Here is a 17015-nt window from a genome sequence, read left to right as displayed (position 1 = left end):
ATAATCTCATGGTGGATGACGAGAAAGACGACAATTCTTAGCCGTTCATCTCAATCAGACATTTGTTATAGGAACAAATGGTATCGTCAATCCATCAAAAGAAATTGCATCGTGTCAGTATGTCCCAGAATATCAACCTCATCACACCCGTCAAAGAGCTATACGACCCTGCGCTGTCAGTGAAAGTAGTGGGAGTAGCGAAGAAATACGATACGGATCCTAACGTGAGTCCAGCAGGTGTCTTACTCTGTGCGAAAGACTTATCTGACGCCGAGACGTATGATCTAGGGCCCACCACCAAGTCGGACGCCAGAATACACAGTACCAGGCGGACCAAACAGCTATCACTGTTCTCAGAGTAGGTCAGAGTGGACTTCACCATTGCATTACAAGGGGGCAGGTTGACTGACTAAGATAACATTGTAGATGCCAAAGCATGGACGCAAGGTTTCTTCCCTGGTACATTATGGTTACTCGCCGAACGAGCCGAACTAGACCCATCGTCAATCGACCCTCATTATTCCAAGGAGGATTTGATCAAATTAGCGAGAAGATGGCAAGCGGACTTCAAGTATCAGGCTAGACCTAGTCCGAACCACGATCAGGGGTTTAGGTTCCAGCTTTCATATGGGAAGTGAGTGATGATACGACGGAGGGAATTAGTCGCTAATCAGTGATGTGTAGGGATTACGCAATGACGGGCGACGAGGAAGCGAAGAAGGTTTTGATAGATGCTGCGGAAAGTCTGGTAGATAGGTATAATCCCTCTGTGAGTCACCCCAGCTCCAACAAGGGTACAAAGACTGATGTGCGGTTGATTGTAGGCTGGATGTATAAGGAGTTGGGATTCCATGACCTTCGTAGAGGATGGTCATAATTATACGGAAGAGAAGAAGGATCAGCACTACCTAGTCATTATAGATAACATGGTAAGTCCTTGCATCTCCTTGTCTATCGGGCGAAGAGGTTCTGACGATATGATGGACAGATGAACCTAGATTTACTGTATGAAGCCACCAAGTTGACCGGAGACGAACGATACGCAAAGGTAGCGACCCATCAAGCTGAAAAATCCCTGATTTCACATGTCCGAAAAGACTATACTACCTATCACGTAGCGAATTTCGACCAAAACACTGGATTACCAATTGAATTGCGGACAGCACAGGGTTATGCGAATGAAAGTGTCTGGTCTAGGGGTCAGGCGTGGGCTATCTACGGGTATGGCCAATGCGGTGGGTACGGTCTCGTATTGCTTTGTCGGAGTCCACCAAGAAGCGAGCTGATGATCTGTGAGATCTTTGGTAGCATTGAGAACAGGTCGACAAGATTTCATTGATACCGCTCGGAAACTCACCGACGTCTTCATATCCCTTCTTGGTCCCTCAGGTGTTCCTGAGTGGTACGTCCTCTCTGCCCACTTCATTCAAAACCAGATTTTACGTGGAAGCTGACCTCTGACGATTTTTTGACTTTAGGGACTTCAAAGCTCCCAAACCATGTCCATACGACGCATCTGCCGGTGTGATCACAGCGGTGGGTATGCTCTGGTTATACAAATTGCTTCTCCCTACAGATAAGACCGCTGCAGAAGGATATCTCAACCGAGCTGTGAAACTTGTCCAAGATACAATCAGAGAGTGTTTGACTCCCACTGCTACATTGAAAGAGAACGGGGAAGTGGACTTTGGAAAAGATGGATGGGAAACTCTACTTCAGGTGAGTTCACAGTATGTTATGAGTGGGGAAATCTGTGTTGATGCAAACTTATCCTCACAGCACTCCACTATTGTTGGTAATCCAATTTCAAAGCGAAAAATCATGGACCACGGTCTAGTCTGTGAGTGTGTTCCTCCGCACAAAAGCTCGGGGATATCGCTAATGCTGACGCGCTCGCCCAAAACAGACGCCGATTACTACCTTGTTGAATTTTCCAACGAACTTCTCAAGATCCAGCAAGGGAAGTAAGAGGTGTGCATGGGTTTGTTGGAATCGATTACGGGATTTGTAGCTATAATGATGTATATGCATATGCATGTGTTCACATATACATACGGTACTAGTTCGTTTTTTCGTTTGAATCGTCTCTAGCACCGAAAAGATGAGGATTACACTGTATGACGTCAATCGGCGATTGAAAGTGACCCAGCGGATAGTAACCCATTCACCCATTCAATACTCGTAAAATCAATCTGAAATTGACCTTTGATATGCATCCTATTCCACCTTCATCCTCTTGTCCATTCTGTCTCATCAAACATCTTACCGAATCTCACAAGCATATCTACAAGACTAGCTAAAGAAAGGAAAGCACGATGTCCGAACAAACTACCGTTTCTCCCTGCTGTATCACCGGCCGTGCGTATGAACTAGTCCGCGACTCGGGAGCACCACTTTGCCTATAATCTTTCAATCTCGTATGACCGCTGATTCCCCCTGCATCCATCTAGACATTCACCAAGGTGAACCCCTCGGTTCATTCGAAGTTCTCCACGGTCTACGAACCTATGTATCCAACCCCAAACCCCCTGCTGAAGGAAAACAAAATGTCGTGGTGCTCATTTCAGATATCTTCGGTGTGGATCTCGTCAATACCAAGTTGGTAAGTTTTGCCCTGTCCCAAAACACCTCCATTGTAGAGTTTTGTGTTCAGGTGGACAGCTAACGAGTCTAATTCTGATGTCTATAGGTAGCAGACGAGTACGCCGGTAACGGCTGGAAAGTCCTTCTCCCCGATTTCCTCGAGGGAGACGCCATAGATCATAACCTCCTTAACGCTATCGTACCCAACCTCAGAGTACAAGCTGAAGCTACGGTAGCTTCCAAAGCTGTCGATTCAGCTAAGATGGCCGCTGCTATGGGCCCTTGGATCACCAAGCACAGAGAGGCAGGTCAGTCATCCGGTCAATTAACCGACTATAGTCAAACGGTAATATACTGAACTCTCTTCTCACGCTGCTCAGTCTCCAAACCTATTATCGAGAACTTTTTCAAAGCTCTTAGAGCTGACCCTTCGACGTGAGTGACCTACTCCGGAGTAGCATGCTACAGACTACCTCAGCGTAGATACAGATGCTGATTGTACTGCGTGTCCAGAGGTAAGATCGCTACCATCGGATACTGCTGGGGTGGTCGATACGGTGGGTTCCCTTTATACTGAACCTCGTATCGTCATGACTAGACTCACCTATATCACTTTGTAGCCCTCGTTCTCGCCCAGGACGACTCGCCCGCCAGAGTAGACGTAGCAGTAGCTACCCACCCTTCCTTCCTCGTCAATGACGATGTCAAGCCAATCACCAAAGTCCCTGTGGCCATATTCAAGGGGACCGCAGACGCTATGATGACTGATGATGCCCTGGATGAGGTCGAGGGGATCTTGAAAGGGAATTTGGGTGATAAGTTGGTTGTTAAGAGTGAGTCCATCATCATCATCGTCAAATAAGAGAGACCCCGATTAGTAACTGAAATATCAACCGTGGAAACGTACTCGTGCTCATCCGTCTCTCATCGTACAGAATACCCTGACGCCGTCCATGGTTTCTCGGTAAGAGGAGATATGGAGAATGGGAAAGAGAAGGGTCAAAAGGAGGAAGTGTGAGTGTGACTTTGGATGTATGGATGAAACCGGTTGGGTGGGATTTACGACTCATAAATCGTATCTTACCGTTTGCAGCACCAAAGATACCACCGACTTCATCTCCAAATACTTCAACTAATTCGAATCAAACGAAGCAGATTTCTATTTTCAGGATGCCTGCCAAATAGGTCGATGTCAAATGGATATGTACAACATGTAGTGAAGATATGCACAGCGTGAGAAGTCCAGTACGACCCAGTGAATCATATATTATGGTGCATCCCCCTCGTAAACACAATATAACAAGTTACATGACCCTCACCTCCCTTAAATCTTAACCTCCTCAACACCTTTCGCAGCTTCCTCAACGACATCTTCCGAACCTTCTACGAAACTTCCCTCAGCTCTAGCAGCAGCGGCAAAAGAGAATGCCGGCCTCGTGGTAGCATCTCTCTTGGGTGCCTGAGCACCAGAAGCAGCTGGAGAAGGGTTGCTCCCTTTCTTACTGGTGACAGCCTCGAAACCCTCATTATCCTTCTTAGGTTCAGTCGATCCCTTTCGATGAGGATGAGGTTTCCTATTCCCACCGGCACCAGAAGTCTCTCTTTCTCTAGGTGGATATCTCTGTTGACCTTGTTGGCTTTGTGGTTTACCACCCGATACCTGAGCCTGAGCCTTCTCTTGAGCAGCTTTAATGGAATTCAACCTCTCTTCAGCGAACGCTTTAGCTTTCTCGTCCTCCTCCCTCTTCTTAGCGATCTCCGCTTCTCTGGCCTTCTTCCTCTCTTCCTCTCTTTGAGCGAGCTTGGCATCTGCTATGGCTTCTCTGGCGGCGGAATCGACAGGTTTAGCAGAACCGAAGATCGAAGATTTACCGGAGGGGGAATCTGATTCGACGGATGCGGTGGAGGGAGTAGCGGGAACGGATCGAGGAGCAAGTTGGAGTCGTCTCCTTTCAAGAGGGGCGGGTGGTTGTTTAGGGCCTATGATAGACCAGATAAGCTATCATATCCATTGTGCGATGGCAATTCAGTTTACTCACTCTCGCCGTCGTTACTTCCCGGTTGACTGGCAGCGGGAGTTGGTCTAGGTGATCTCCAGTCTTTCTCTTCGTTGGGTGATTGGGTAGATGATCGAGCAGGTGGTACTTCAGCAGCGGGAGTTCTCAATTTGGTTCCTCGAGACCACTGAAAACGTATATCAGCTGTCCCGCTCGGGTACATAACGAATCAGCCAACTACTCACTGTGTTCTCGGTATCAGCCAACCCAGGACTACTTTGACCCGAGGCCTCAGCACCACGTTGATGGGGAGGTAAATCCCTTGAGCCGGCCTTGGGTTCTACTAAAGGTTTGTTGCTTCTCCATTGGTTCACCTCGTCCGCAGCAGTAGGAGCAGGGGGTTCTCTAGCTCTTCCAGCACCTGAGCTATCTCTTCTGAATTCATTAGATGGGGCAGGAGGAGCGGGCGTGAATCTTGCCCCTCTGGCAGCTGACCAATCTCGCTCAGGTCCAGGTTCGGCAGGAGAGAATGAGGAAGTTCGTCTAGCGGGTGTAGGAGCATCGGTTCGAGCGGGTAAGGGGGTAGCTCGTCGCCATTGGTTGGATTCTTCAGCGGCAGAGGGAGGTGGAGCATCTCTTCGGTTGGTAGCTGTGTGTTATACGCACCCATCAGTACTTCATGGGTGGATTGAGTGCTGTAAACGAGTAAATGGACTCACCAGCTTCCGCTACGCTAACTCTTATAGACCTTCCCTGCAACTGAGCACCTGTTCTTCCCAAAGCCTCCTTCAAACTATCTTGACTTGGGAACTCGACATATCCGTATCCCTTGGGCTTTCCGTCTCTGTCCTTCATTAACCTTACGCTTGATGGGCTAAGATCGGCGAAGAAGTCTCGGACAGCTTCGTCGAGATCGGGTTCATACGACAAGTTTCCAACGAAGGCGGTGAAAGGAGGCTCGATAGGGAGGGGAAGCTCTTCTCTTTGAGAAGGTGCACCAGGGAAGTTGGAAGCTATACATCCAAAGGCAGCAAGTCAGAGTGAGTTACCATGGGGACGTTCATGAGTGAGCCAGACCAAGTGAGACACTTACATGATCGAGCAGCTCGGTCAGGCATGGAATCGAGATAACCGGGATCACCCTTCTTGGGACCGGTGTTCTCACGAGCGGCAGCTGGAGGATATCGTCAATTGGAGGCCAATTGGTAAGCCTGATGAGGGCAAGTACTCACGAGCAGAAGGGAAGTCCATATCATCCGCCCAGGATCCACCAGCACCGCCTATGATAGACCATATTAGTCAGTTCAATGCGGGGTGAAGACCGATCCGTTTGACATGAATAACAATAAAGTATCCGGTCGACTCACTATCCTGGGTGAAGAAATCGGACAAAGCCATCTTTTGAGCCTTCTTCTTGGGAGCTATACATTGCGGAACAGTGTCATAGTTGATAATCGTGAGAGGCAAAAGGTCGGAAGGAGGAGTGTTAAAACAAGTTTCAATTAGCAATCATCGCATACTCCTGAGCAGTGTGTGATAGGTGCTAACCCATTTTGACCTGATTCTTCTTGTTCGTTTGTTGAGATAGTAAGATGGGTTATAAGTGATGTTATGTTTAAATGATCTCGATGATCAATGTCTAATGTTCAATGATTGATGATGATGATGAAATGGTGCATGAGCATGAGCATGAACACGGTGAAGTGAACATAAGAGAGTGTAGCGGAAATTCAAAAAAACTCAGTGCCACAATCGGAGATATGGGTAAACGCTTTACCGTTCAACCGGTGATATTATCCACTAGGTAGTACGCGCGCGCACACACGCACAGATATCCTTTTGGTGTATGTGTGTTCAGTGCATGCAACGACGATCTGATCGTAGTTCGCCGCCATTTCACAATCAAAACATCAAGACGGACGAATAGAGTAAAATCCATGAATACCTCTCTGATCTACCATCCTGAGAACGATAAGGCTACCACGAACGAAAACAAAAAAAAACTACAGCACCCGGGATTCCCAAGTGGTCCCCCACCTTGGTACTAACCGAGCGATACCCCGGATGGCTTCGCAGAGCGGACGGGATGCGGCATTTTCGAGGTTCTATGGCCGTAGATGAGAAATTGGCGATATAGCTATCAATATATCCCTTTTGTCATGTGTCGCAGAAGATGATTCTGAGGTGATAGAAGGAATGTTGTGCTTGGTTGAGATGGACCCGAGTCAATATGCGACATGGATGGGAAGAAGGGAAAAGACCGAAAGACGAATCAATCTCGATCAACGAGCCCACTGCTCAGTATGAACGATGTCGTTTCCAATTGTCAGCGAGATATCAGTGTGGATTTGTCAGAGCTATCGATGAAACTTATCCTGCCGTTCGCAAGATGAACGGTCAAACCATTTTGGGAACGTGAAACCCGCTTGCTCAGGTATCGTACTGACTATCCTTTGACATAATTTTCGATACACTCATGTCACCGGGTCAACCTTGAGAAAGGAGCTTCGTTTCAAGTGACGTATCTTACCAAACCACCTCCCTGGCGTAAGCTATATAAGATGGGTCATCAACAGTAAAACTAACCAAAGACCATCTCCCAATCTTACCCATCCCATCATCACACGACTTTCTCATTCGCCACTTCACCACAACCACAACTTACCTCTCATCCCACTCACACTGATATTCCAAGTAGTTTACTCACACTCACCACCTTTCATCTCCTCATCTCCCCTCGACACAACACAAACCCCTCATCATGGCAGTTTCATTCGTCGGGCGGCCCATGTGGCCCAGGCTGTTACTCATCGGCTGTAGACTATGGGTATACATCGTTTCCGTAGGATGTCTAATCATGGTGAGTGGCCCTCCATGTGGCACAGCACAGCACAGCTCAACTTATGCTCGATCGCCAAAAAGCCATTAGCAGTCTGGGTGATGATCTTCATACAGAATACCCAAACCTTTGCCAATACCATGGGTGAGATGGATCACGAATGAAATACTGTAGTTGATCTCGACTAATCATATCAAATGGCAGACCATTACCTAGGAAACGACCAGAGGGTGTACGATAGGTTTGATGGTGATCCCAATGCAGGCTATGTCGGTGAGTGTGGTCCGCCACTCGAAAGGTCGTACTCCAATGTCCATCATATTGAGTGTAATGCCCGTGTCGGACATTCACTATAGGCAACACGAACATCCCAAAACATCTAGGTGGACCAGTGTAAGTGAACCATCGTTCGTCATCACAACGATATCGTCCTGTAATCTGTTAGACAGGAACTGACTAAAATACTCTCATAGCTTCGCAGCGATATTCGACGTAGCCATGTGGTTATTCATCCTCCTAGCCCTCTGTTCGGATCTCTTGTAAGTCCTATATCTCACATCGTGATCCTGACTTTTATCTCGATCGGATTTCTGAAATTTCCATTTTTCTAACCTCGGGCGGTGATACTTTACTGTAGTTGGAGATTCCCTCTATGCAGAGCATTCCTCGGTAAGTCATACGACACTGCTCACCGTCAAGTACTTTCACTGACTCGTCTGGCGAAACACATCCAGAATCATGCTGGGCAGATGGGCTGTACGAAGATCGTAAATACATGGACATCGAATTCTACTGTCAGTGCACTATACCAATCCAATCAATCTTCCATACCTACAGTATACTGTAGGAAGCTACTAATCCATTTCCATTTACATTAACCTGGAACCCCGCGCCCGGCACAGTCCTCACCGCCAATGCCTTCCTCAAACTGTTCATAGTAGCCGCGACAGGCGCTCAAACATTCACGGGGATAAAGCCCAATCAGCCCGATCCAAAGATTGATACGCCCCTGTTCTGCCTGTACGCTACTCTATGTTTAGCAATTTCAATACCTTTCACGTGAGTTCGTTATCGGACATGAATGAAAGGTGAATCATCGAGCTGATGTATTGATTTTTTAATGAACAGCATAATAGCTCTTTTCGTAAGTCATTGATATTACACAGCCGCACAAATATATGATATTTAGCTAAGCTGACTCTCCACCGCGATAGTACATCCTCGGTGATTTGAAACGATTGGAATATAAGAACGAGCTGAAAGCCGCCGAGGAAGCTGCCAAAGCCAAGGCCAAAGCCAAGGCGAAGGCGAAGGCGAAAGCTGCTGAGAAGTAGAATCATTGACATGATAAGAAGAATCCTAGTCGGTTGGAGTAGTATTGTAACCCATAACCCGAATGTGAGAATGTAAATTCCACGTCCAACCCCACGCCAGGCAAATTGCATGATGTGAGTCAGAGAGGGTAGTGTATTTCCTCAGCGACTCGCTGGAATCATGTGTACTATACACAAGTTGCATTTACCCAAACAAACACACTCTGCGGAAGGCATACAGTACTGCTTGTATGTTTTTCGTTGATAAATTTCTATGAGTTGAATTCACAGATTTTGATTGGGGTCAGTCTCAATAAATTTAGTTGCCTCGACCAGCCATTCGTCCACCTTTGATGTTTTCACCTTCAGTCGAGCTATCCACGTCAAGGTGACAGAACATCAGTGGATTGATTCAAGGAGGCGAAGGGAAGGACACATCAACTCACGTGCTGATACCGACCATGGCGTCACCTAGATCGGTAGACACTTCAGCCAAGACTGCAGGGTTGTTGTAGTGCGTGACCGCTTGGACGATCGCTCTGGCTCTCTTGGCGGGATCACCGGACAAGACTGTGAGGGTTTGGTAGATCAGCTGATGATGCGTGGTTGACCAAGCACGAGCGTGCCTCACAGATACCAGAACCGACGAAGACTGTGATTGAAGATGAAATTAGCTTGAATCACAAGAAATGCAACTTCAAGGAGTATGCTGCAGGTTGGCCACACTCACCTCCATCACATCCAAGTTGCATCATCATGGCAGCATCAGCGGGTGTAGCTACACCACCGGCGGCGAAGCTAAGGCGAACCGATATTGTCAGCAATTGTTACCTTTGCTCCCATTCCTTGAGGTAGCCTCCTAGAACGCGGTACAGGGCATCGGAGGAGGGATAGGACCGGTACAAGTAGATGACGTGCAAATATACTCACGAAACAACTGGCAGCCTCTTCAACCTAGCAGTCTCCTTCAACAGGTGATAGGGAGCCGACAATTCCTTAGCGAAAGCGTACAACTCCTCATCTGACATGGCAGCTGCTTTCCTGATATCCGCCGTGACTGCACGTTGGTGCTTGACAGCTTCTACGACGTCACCGGTACCGGCTTCACCTTTGGTTCGGATCATGCTGGTAGGTTGAGAGGGCATGAGGATGGAAAGTAGGGGTACGTTTACGGGTACGGAATGGTGAGGTGAATTAGAGAGGAGTCGCAGATCATAAACCGTATCAGTTGACAGTATCTCGATGGCAATGACGAAGGCGACTCACGCAGCACCCTCGGAGATCCTTCTCAAAGCTTCACCCAAGTTCTTACAACCACATACGAAAGGTACTTTGAAAGCGTGTTTGCCAATGTGATGTTGGTCGTCTGCCATGGTGAGAACTTCGGATTCCTGTGCAATGACACCATATCTCGATCAGCAAGGAGGCAGGGGTTAAGAAGAGGCTTGAGGTGTCGACTGAGCGATGCAGATGGACTTAAAAAACTCACATCGATGTAATCCACACCCACAGACTGTAAGATCTGAGCTTCAACGAAGTGCCCGATTCTCACTTTGGCCATGACGGGGATGGAAACGGCTTCCATAATTTCCTTGATCATTCCTGGGTCGGACTGCGGTGTGTGACACCTCGATCAGCACGAAACCACGGGACCAAGCATGATAGAAGGATAGGATCATGACTTACCATTCGGGCGACACCTCCATCTCGCCTGATGTTGGCTGGGATTCTCTCTGTTTTCGATGAGTTTTAACCGCGATCAGTTCGCCGTAAATCATGATAGTAAAGCAGATCGATGATGAACCTACCCAAAGCCATGACTGCACATGCACCAGCTTCTTCGGCGATCTTGGCCTGTTCGACATTCATCACATCCATGATGACACTGAGCGCGCCATATTATACCAGTCAGAAACATTTCAGATCATGTTGATCTCCCCCTTCATGGACCGATCTCTACTTGTATCATTCCTCAATCAGAGTGTTAACGAAGACCCACTCACCCTCCCTTCAACATCTGAGCCAAACCCGATTTCACCCCGAAACTACCCCCAGCCCCACCACTCCCCGCAGGTCCACCTCTACTACCCAACAGAGGGGTGGAAGTCCCCCCATTGGGCGCAGTCGCAGTCGCAGGCGCAGAGGAAGGTACGATGGTAGGTTCTGATGACATTTTTGAGAGTTTGATTCTTTGATCTTACTAAAGAATGAAGATGAGGATGAAGAATGAAGAATGAAGAAGCAAAGATATTTGATTTGATTCGATGAGATCTAACTTTTTTTCTCGAGTCGAGAGTAGTCGCCGGATAACGTTAAGAGATGGTCATGTTATTAGGCGACTTATACTTTCTCACTCGTCCAACGATGCCAAGCTATCTATCTACAGTCACAGTCAAATAGATTCCGATTACTTTTGAATCCGTAGCTCTGTATCTCTCGATTATTGGAAATTCAATTCAATGGCACATGCAACATGCATACGACGTAATCTTAACATTACAGTACCGAGTGAGTGCTGTACGCTGTACGCTGTGGCATGCGGCTCTAAGCGAACAAACTGGTCCCCCACCATCTTTTGCTTTGCCCCACTTACGAGTCTTTTGTACTGTACTTGCATCGATACAACGCGCTATATACAACAACCGTCCACTCGATCCCAAAAGCTGCACAGACAACCCACCTATACAACTGAGCTATCGAACGTCAACTACAGCTCGCATCTTCCATACCCCTTGATCCTCGTCGTTTCTTCCTCGTCCCGGTAGAACTTCCTCGGGAATATCGAAATTTACCAATTGCGCTGTCGCATCATCATCAGGCAAACCAAGATGGACCTGTAGCATCGAAGAACCAATACAGCGTTTCTCGTCGATATACAATTCCATCGTTACACCCTTATCTTCATGAGCAGAAACTGCCCTTTTGCCTTGTTTGATGACGATCAGACTGATAGATTCGGATATGTATTTCGAGCTGAAATGGACAGTACGATCTACAGTATAATCCCAGTCAAAATTCTTTAGCCATTTTATCACTCCAGTCGAACGAACTACTCACTCTCCTGATCAACCTCTACATCTCCTATACCACTCATACACCCAAACTTATCTTTCAATCCCACCACTCCCACCCTATACTCCCCAAATGCGTATAACCTACTAACAGCTACCAGTCCGCATTCGCCCCTGTCCAGTGTGAGATCCATATACCCGCTATCACTCGAGTTGACAAGTGCAATTTTAGGCTCGTGTGTAGAGCTTCGCTTACCTCGTGACAAGGCCATCGGTACCGTCAGACAAAATTCGGTATCCTCATCTTCCTCTAGATCCATCAGATCCTCAATATCCCTCCACGTGATCTTATCTCTTGCAATAGCATCGGAAGAATAATCATGTACGTTCCAAGCTCCTATCAGGCCTCCTACGCTTTCATCAAACTTGCTTCCAGCTACCAGCGCAGAACCATCCGTATTTCCTTTAAGATTATCCCAAAACCACCTATTGCTCAATACCTGTGCCGGATAGGCGCCTTTAAGTACCTTCGTCTTCCCATTTTTGGTCTTACCGATAAGTCTGGAGATCAGTCCCTTATCAGATGGGTTATACGGAGTATCGGAAAGCAGTACGGGTCCTGGACCCATGGCTCTGAGTAACGCGTGGTATGTAGGGAGCAGGGAAGAAGGGGAGGAAGCGAACATATCGAAATCTGGTGTGAGCGAGAGATGCGAGGTGAGGATGGTGTTATAGGTGTTGAAGTGGATCTGATCGGGGTGAGTGTTTGAGTAATTCAGATTGAAGTCGTCAGAGTTCCTATGGTGACGAAGATGTATCAGCCACCACGGACAAGAGTCGTCGTTCATAAGGACGTAAGAACGTAGCTGGACGTCAGGGCTGCGTCTGATATGATTCACTACTCACCGGAACACCAGATCGCCCTTGGGTCTATCAACCTCCAGCCCGCCCGGTCCATTCAACATCCTCTCGTTATTAGCCATACACATGATCACCCCGCGTATCCCGAAATGTTCCTGAGCGGCCTCCAACATGCCCGACCAGAGGGATTGTTGAGCGTGAAACCCATCAGGATCAACTGCCATCGTCGAGTCGGCCTGATTGTCGCACTAACATTAACAGAGCAAAGCATCAGCTCACAGCTCAACCAAAGTATGCGCCGCGACGTTCGTCTAAGCAGGGCATCCCAACGTGCAGCAGAGATGTATAACCTGTCTCAGACGAAGGTATACGAATTTTGGTTCCCTCACCTTGATAAAATCAATACCAGCACCTCTCAAACCCCCAAACCAATCATTCCAAAACCTCTTCGCACTCTCAGGAGGAGGCAACCATACCGTATCCCCATTGGATCCCGCTTCATCTTCCAGCCCTCCCTCAGGTTTTCCCTTGATATACTCCCTACATCCATACCTCCCTATAAGTTCCGAAGAAGGATGTATACCTTCCCAGTAGCCCTGTAGAGTCAACCATACACCCACCCTTTCTATCCCCCTTCCTTTGATCGCAGAAACCACTTCTTCGAGACTTCCTCCGAAATCTTCATAAGGTTCAAATGAGATTAATCGACGGTGAGTCGGGGTGCTATGGGTGTGTTGCCATCCGTCGTCTATTAGGAGGGTTTTCATTGGGATACTTTCATCGGGGATGAGGGAGAGCAGGAGGTCTTTGGTGGGTCTAATTCGGTTTCCCTCTATCGAAATGATACATTAGACTTAGTACGGCGTTTAAATCTCGAGGGGAATGATACATGGGAAGGAGAGGAGACGGAGCGTAGGAATGGGACGGTTGCTTACCATCATCAAATAAGCTCTCCCACGTACATATACCCAACCCATCCCACAGATCATCTTCCTCTTTGTCTTCTGCTTCCCCTTCTTCCTTCTCTGTCCTCGCAGATAAGGTGTCAGGTCCCACTAAACCTCTAACAATCTCCACCACCCTCCTCACACATCTCCTCTCCTCCACCGCTCCGTTCGCTTCCAGGCAAACCACCCAAGCTTTCTCATCGTTATTGGTGGGTACAACTCTATTAACGTTCGACTTGATCACACCGTCTTCCACTACCAATACATGGTTGACATTCAGTGTGGAGACCGGATATACCACCAGGGCGGTTGACCAATCGGGGGATTTGAGCAGGAGGAGATGGGATGCGAGATGGGGATGGGAGGTCAGTGAGGTGTGGAGCTGAGGTTGGATCCAGAATGGTCTATTGCACGACGTCGAATTAACCCTGTTCCATGCTCGTAGGGTGGTAGCGACGACGATGTACTTACTTGTACCTCACAAGAGACAATATTTTCCATCCATTCACATTCCTCAGTCTGTCCCATCCTACAACCACTCTGAGATGGGAAGTATCGCTCGATATCCCGATCTCCTGGGTATAAGCCTGTGAGTGCGATTGAAGCATCCTGGTTCTGAACCTAGGTTGATGGGATCAAACAGGATACATAGATGTCGAACCGAACAACCTCGAAGGAGGAATAAGTGTCTTCAACAGCTCCACAGAAGAGGTATCCAGTTCCATGTGGACTGTACTCTACCCTATGAACAGCTTCTGAGCATGTATGTCGCCAGTGAGACCAGGCCCATTCCTTCAAAGCGATAGAACAAGTACGTGTGAGCACCACGAATACTCGTACTGGCAGTTGTGTGAATCATACTCGAGTACAAGATTCATCGTGAACATGATGCTGGTTCTTGTCCCTACTCGTAGGCAAATCAAGTTGAAGATAACGTCATAGACACGTGTTTATCACTTGCCTCTCCCTCACTCGCCATTCATCACCCATGTAAACAGGAATAACGTTGCATGACTTATTACTTTCCACTGTATGTATCTACACGACAATCGGACATGAACACATGAATATATACAATAATAGGGTTATTAAGAATGGTGGATAGAAAGACATGAGACCAAAGGGTATTCCATATTGGAACATGAATTACTATTGCTGGAAAAGCAACCTAAAGAGCAGTAGAAGTGGTGCTGTCGATCTGTAGATGAACAAATCAAACAATCAGCTCTATCACGTTCATCGTATAGCTTGAATTTGTAGATTCACTCACCTCGATGGAAGGTAAGATCGAGCTCATAAGTTTGAGGAACTATATCAACCTATATCAGCATTCCCTTCCCTTCCCTGCACTTCTCAAGTTGAATCAGACGAAATGGGAAAACACTCACAATGACATTATACATATCGACCTGCACACCCCTCGGAGCCTCATCATCCTCATCAGCACCTTCCGACGCAGCCTTTTTATCATCCTTGACACTCGTACTTCCCGACCCAGTGACTCGTCGTACCATACCCGATATACCCCATTTCTTCTTGTTCTCCCCCGAACCAGGGGCAATAGCAGCAGGATATTCCTCCTGTTTCGATTCCATCCTATCTATGAACTTCTTCATCACGCTGGCATGTTTACATGGATGGACCGATGCCATCTGTTCGCCTGAGTGGGGGAAGGCCTCCATCGTAACGGTTTTGAAAGCGTGGTCTGAGGGGACATCTTGGAAGATCTGGGCGGGGGTGAGAGGTCTCTTGTTCTGGACAAGGCAAAACGATCTTTCAGCTGGAATCATGACTTCATAAACAACAAATTCAGGACAGCTGAACTTACCTCATCCCATCCTCTTAGCCAGAGCCTGGGGGTAGAATACCTCTTATCATATGCTATGGCAATGTCATAAGTCCTCACTTGAAGTAGGTTTTGCTTAGCAGTGGATTGTATATCGGCTCTGATCACATCAACGAGTCAGCCTAAGCTTATCAAATCACACAATTAAGCCCGATGGGTTGGGGAAACTGAAAAGATGGTCCCATAACGACAAGTCAACTCACTCAGAAGGATGTACGATCCTGACATTAGCTTCGTCCACAATATCATCCTCCAGCCCCTCGCCCTCATCAATCATCTCCATATCAGGTATATCATCTATATCAGGTATCTCCTCGACTTCCAACGGACCTTCCTTCTCCTCTTTCTTGGGGTCCAGACTCAATCCTGCCAGAGAGGAAGTGGGTGGTTGTGGATTACGACCTGATAAGACAGGTGAGTCGGACATGTCGGGAATCTCATCAATATCTTTTGGTGGAGCTTGGGGGGCTACCAAGGAAAGAAAGCAAATCAGTACAGGTGTACATCAATGGTAGACTGGCGTAGTTAGTTTTCCCAAGTCTGGTAGTGCATCGTCAAGGCAGGACTATAGAGCGAGGTATGACCTACCTCGGCCAATGTGAGTCGCTACCCAATCATCGTCATCCCCTTTGGGTTTATCTTCGTCGGTCTACCAACGACACATCAGCATGAGCTGTCATTTGGACAGGACCATCATAAAGTTGCCTCACCTCATCCATGAAGCTCAGAAGCTTCTCAGCATCCTCATCCTGATCTGTATAATCCAGCGCAGCGGCTCTCCTGAGCGATGGGACTGTGACGAATTCGGGAAAGATGATCAGCTACAGCAGTATCTCTATACGGGATAGTTGACATACCATTCCTGCAGATGAGGTATTGTTTCTCCTTGGGTAAGAAATCACGTTGGATCGTCCCTTGTTCCCTGTTGACCTCCTGTTATCAGCTATCATCCTCCTTCTTCCTGCTTTTCACATTGCAGGTAACGAAAAGGAAAGATAGGGGTACGCACCATTGCCAAACTGGGAACTTGTATGCTAAGAAATCACCCGCCAAGATGAATTCCTCTGTTTTGTCCCAGAGCACAGTCAGCTAAGCTTGATATCACACACCAAGACAATGGCATTAGCTGTATAAGACGAGGACGTACCAGGCGTTATACGTCCGTGTTCCTTGAACTTGCTTTCCTTGAGCACGGGGGACATGTAATCTCGTACGGCGGCATATTGGCTCTATGCAGGGTGGATATGAGTCAGCATGAGTAGCCATAGAGAAGGACAGATGGTGTTAGGGTGAGCAAAGTACGGTGTACTCGAATGAAACTGAATGAGGGCAGGACTTGCAACCAGAAGGGGAATGGGACGAGTTGGGTGGCAACACCCCCTTCCTCTTGCTAGGATGTACAAGTCTGAAGGATGGACGTACTCACCTGAAGAGCTAAGAGGGGATTGTTCATCTCGCTGATTCTGTTCTACTTATGACACGCAGTCTAATGATGAGAGATTGTTGTACTTCAGAGACGAGAGCCAAGTGAAGTAGATGTAAATGTGATTCAATCCATCGTTCAACACGCCCTCACTTGACACCATTGTTGCTGTTGCTTGTACTCTACAGTGACGCA

At 47.6% G+C, this 17015-nt stretch overlaps 7 protein-coding genes and 1 non-coding gene across 8 annotated transcripts; 3 read left to right on the top strand and 5 right to left on the bottom strand.

Moving 5' to 3' along the window:
• Positions 1 to 119: 119 nt before the first annotated feature.
• I302_103837 (uncharacterized protein) lies at positions 120 to 1968 on the top strand (the record flags this gene model as incomplete). The annotated part of the gene is made up of 10 exons (XM_019189203.1): positions 120 to 224; positions 289 to 358; positions 427 to 634; positions 685 to 769; positions 825 to 929; positions 989 to 1235; positions 1309 to 1402; positions 1479 to 1719; positions 1780 to 1840; positions 1907 to 1968. The coding sequence occupies 10 exons, from the start codon at positions 120 to 122 to the stop codon at positions 1966 to 1968; spliced, it is 1278 nt and encodes a 425-aa protein (XP_019048765.1).
• A 347-nt stretch (positions 1969 to 2315) lies between these two features.
• On the top strand, positions 2316 to 3719 carry I302_103836 (uncharacterized protein; the record flags this gene model as incomplete). The annotated part of the gene is made up of 8 exons (XM_019189202.2): positions 2316 to 2358; positions 2451 to 2602; positions 2690 to 2891; positions 2964 to 3018; positions 3097 to 3140; positions 3204 to 3416; positions 3519 to 3597; positions 3677 to 3719. The coding sequence occupies 8 exons, from the start codon at positions 2316 to 2318 to the stop codon at positions 3717 to 3719; spliced, it is 831 nt and encodes a 276-aa protein (XP_019048764.2).
• Positions 3720 to 3907: 188 nt separating this feature from the next.
• On the bottom strand, positions 3908 to 5978 carry I302_103835 (uncharacterized protein; the record flags this gene model as incomplete). The annotated part of the gene is made up of 7 exons (XM_019189201.1): positions 3908 to 4563; positions 4623 to 4767; positions 4826 to 5229; positions 5300 to 5593; positions 5674 to 5754; positions 5813 to 5860; positions 5948 to 5978. 7 exons carry the CDS (start codon positions 5976 to 5978, stop codon positions 3908 to 3910), a joined length of 1659 nt encoding a protein of 552 aa, XP_019048763.1.
• Positions 5979 to 6581: 603 nt separating this feature from the next.
• On the bottom strand, positions 6582 to 6696 carry I302_103834. The gene has a single exon (XR_002022017.2). It is a non-coding gene; the product is annotated as a 5S ribosomal RNA (ribosomal RNA).
• A 645-nt stretch (positions 6697 to 7341) lies between these two features.
• I302_103833 (uncharacterized protein) lies at positions 7342 to 8753 on the top strand (the record flags this gene model as incomplete). Its single annotated transcript, XM_019189200.1, has 10 exons — positions 7342 to 7440; positions 7503 to 7563; positions 7624 to 7692; positions 7776 to 7812; positions 7893 to 7958; positions 8057 to 8088; positions 8154 to 8213; positions 8322 to 8478; positions 8548 to 8563; positions 8634 to 8753. 10 exons carry the CDS (start codon positions 7342 to 7344, stop codon positions 8751 to 8753), a joined length of 717 nt encoding a protein of 238 aa, XP_019048762.1.
• Positions 8754 to 9051: 298 nt separating this feature from the next.
• On the bottom strand, positions 9052 to 10905 carry I302_103832 (pyridoxal biosynthesis protein; the record flags this gene model as incomplete). The annotated part of the gene is made up of 10 exons (XM_019189199.1): positions 9052 to 9106; positions 9179 to 9302; positions 9364 to 9384; positions 9463 to 9530; positions 9663 to 9857; positions 9999 to 10123; positions 10222 to 10344; positions 10419 to 10465; positions 10541 to 10617; positions 10736 to 10905. 10 exons carry the CDS (start codon positions 10903 to 10905, stop codon positions 9052 to 9054), a joined length of 1005 nt encoding a protein of 334 aa, XP_019048761.1.
• Positions 10906 to 11425: 520 nt separating this feature from the next.
• Positions 11426 to 14159, bottom strand: I302_103831 (uncharacterized protein; the record flags this gene model as incomplete). The annotated part of the gene is made up of 6 exons (XM_019189198.1): positions 11426 to 11724; positions 11790 to 12541; positions 12650 to 12852; positions 12994 to 13436; positions 13540 to 13955; positions 14023 to 14159. 6 exons carry the CDS (start codon positions 14157 to 14159, stop codon positions 11426 to 11428), a joined length of 2250 nt encoding a protein of 749 aa, XP_019048760.1.
• A 560-nt stretch (positions 14160 to 14719) lies between these two features.
• Positions 14720 to 16850, bottom strand: I302_103830 (uncharacterized protein; the record flags this gene model as incomplete). The annotated part of the gene is made up of 11 exons (XM_065869755.1): positions 14720 to 14749; positions 14822 to 14860; positions 14940 to 15305; positions 15380 to 15497; positions 15601 to 15865; positions 15986 to 16046; positions 16108 to 16190; positions 16255 to 16319; positions 16407 to 16461; positions 16545 to 16626; positions 16824 to 16850. The coding sequence occupies 11 exons, from the start codon at positions 16848 to 16850 to the stop codon at positions 14720 to 14722; spliced, it is 1191 nt and encodes a 396-aa protein (XP_065725827.1).
• Positions 16851 to 17015: the final 165 nt, after the last annotated feature.

This window comes from Kwoniella bestiolae, chromosome 2, assembly GCF_000512585.2.
Source record: "Kwoniella bestiolae CBS 10118 chromosome 2, complete sequence".
Lineage (NCBI taxonomy): Eukaryota > Fungi > Basidiomycota > Tremellomycetes > Tremellales > Cryptococcaceae > Kwoniella > Kwoniella bestiolae.
Note: the sequence above shows the minus strand (reverse complement) of the source record. Positions and strands in the feature narration are given on the sequence as shown.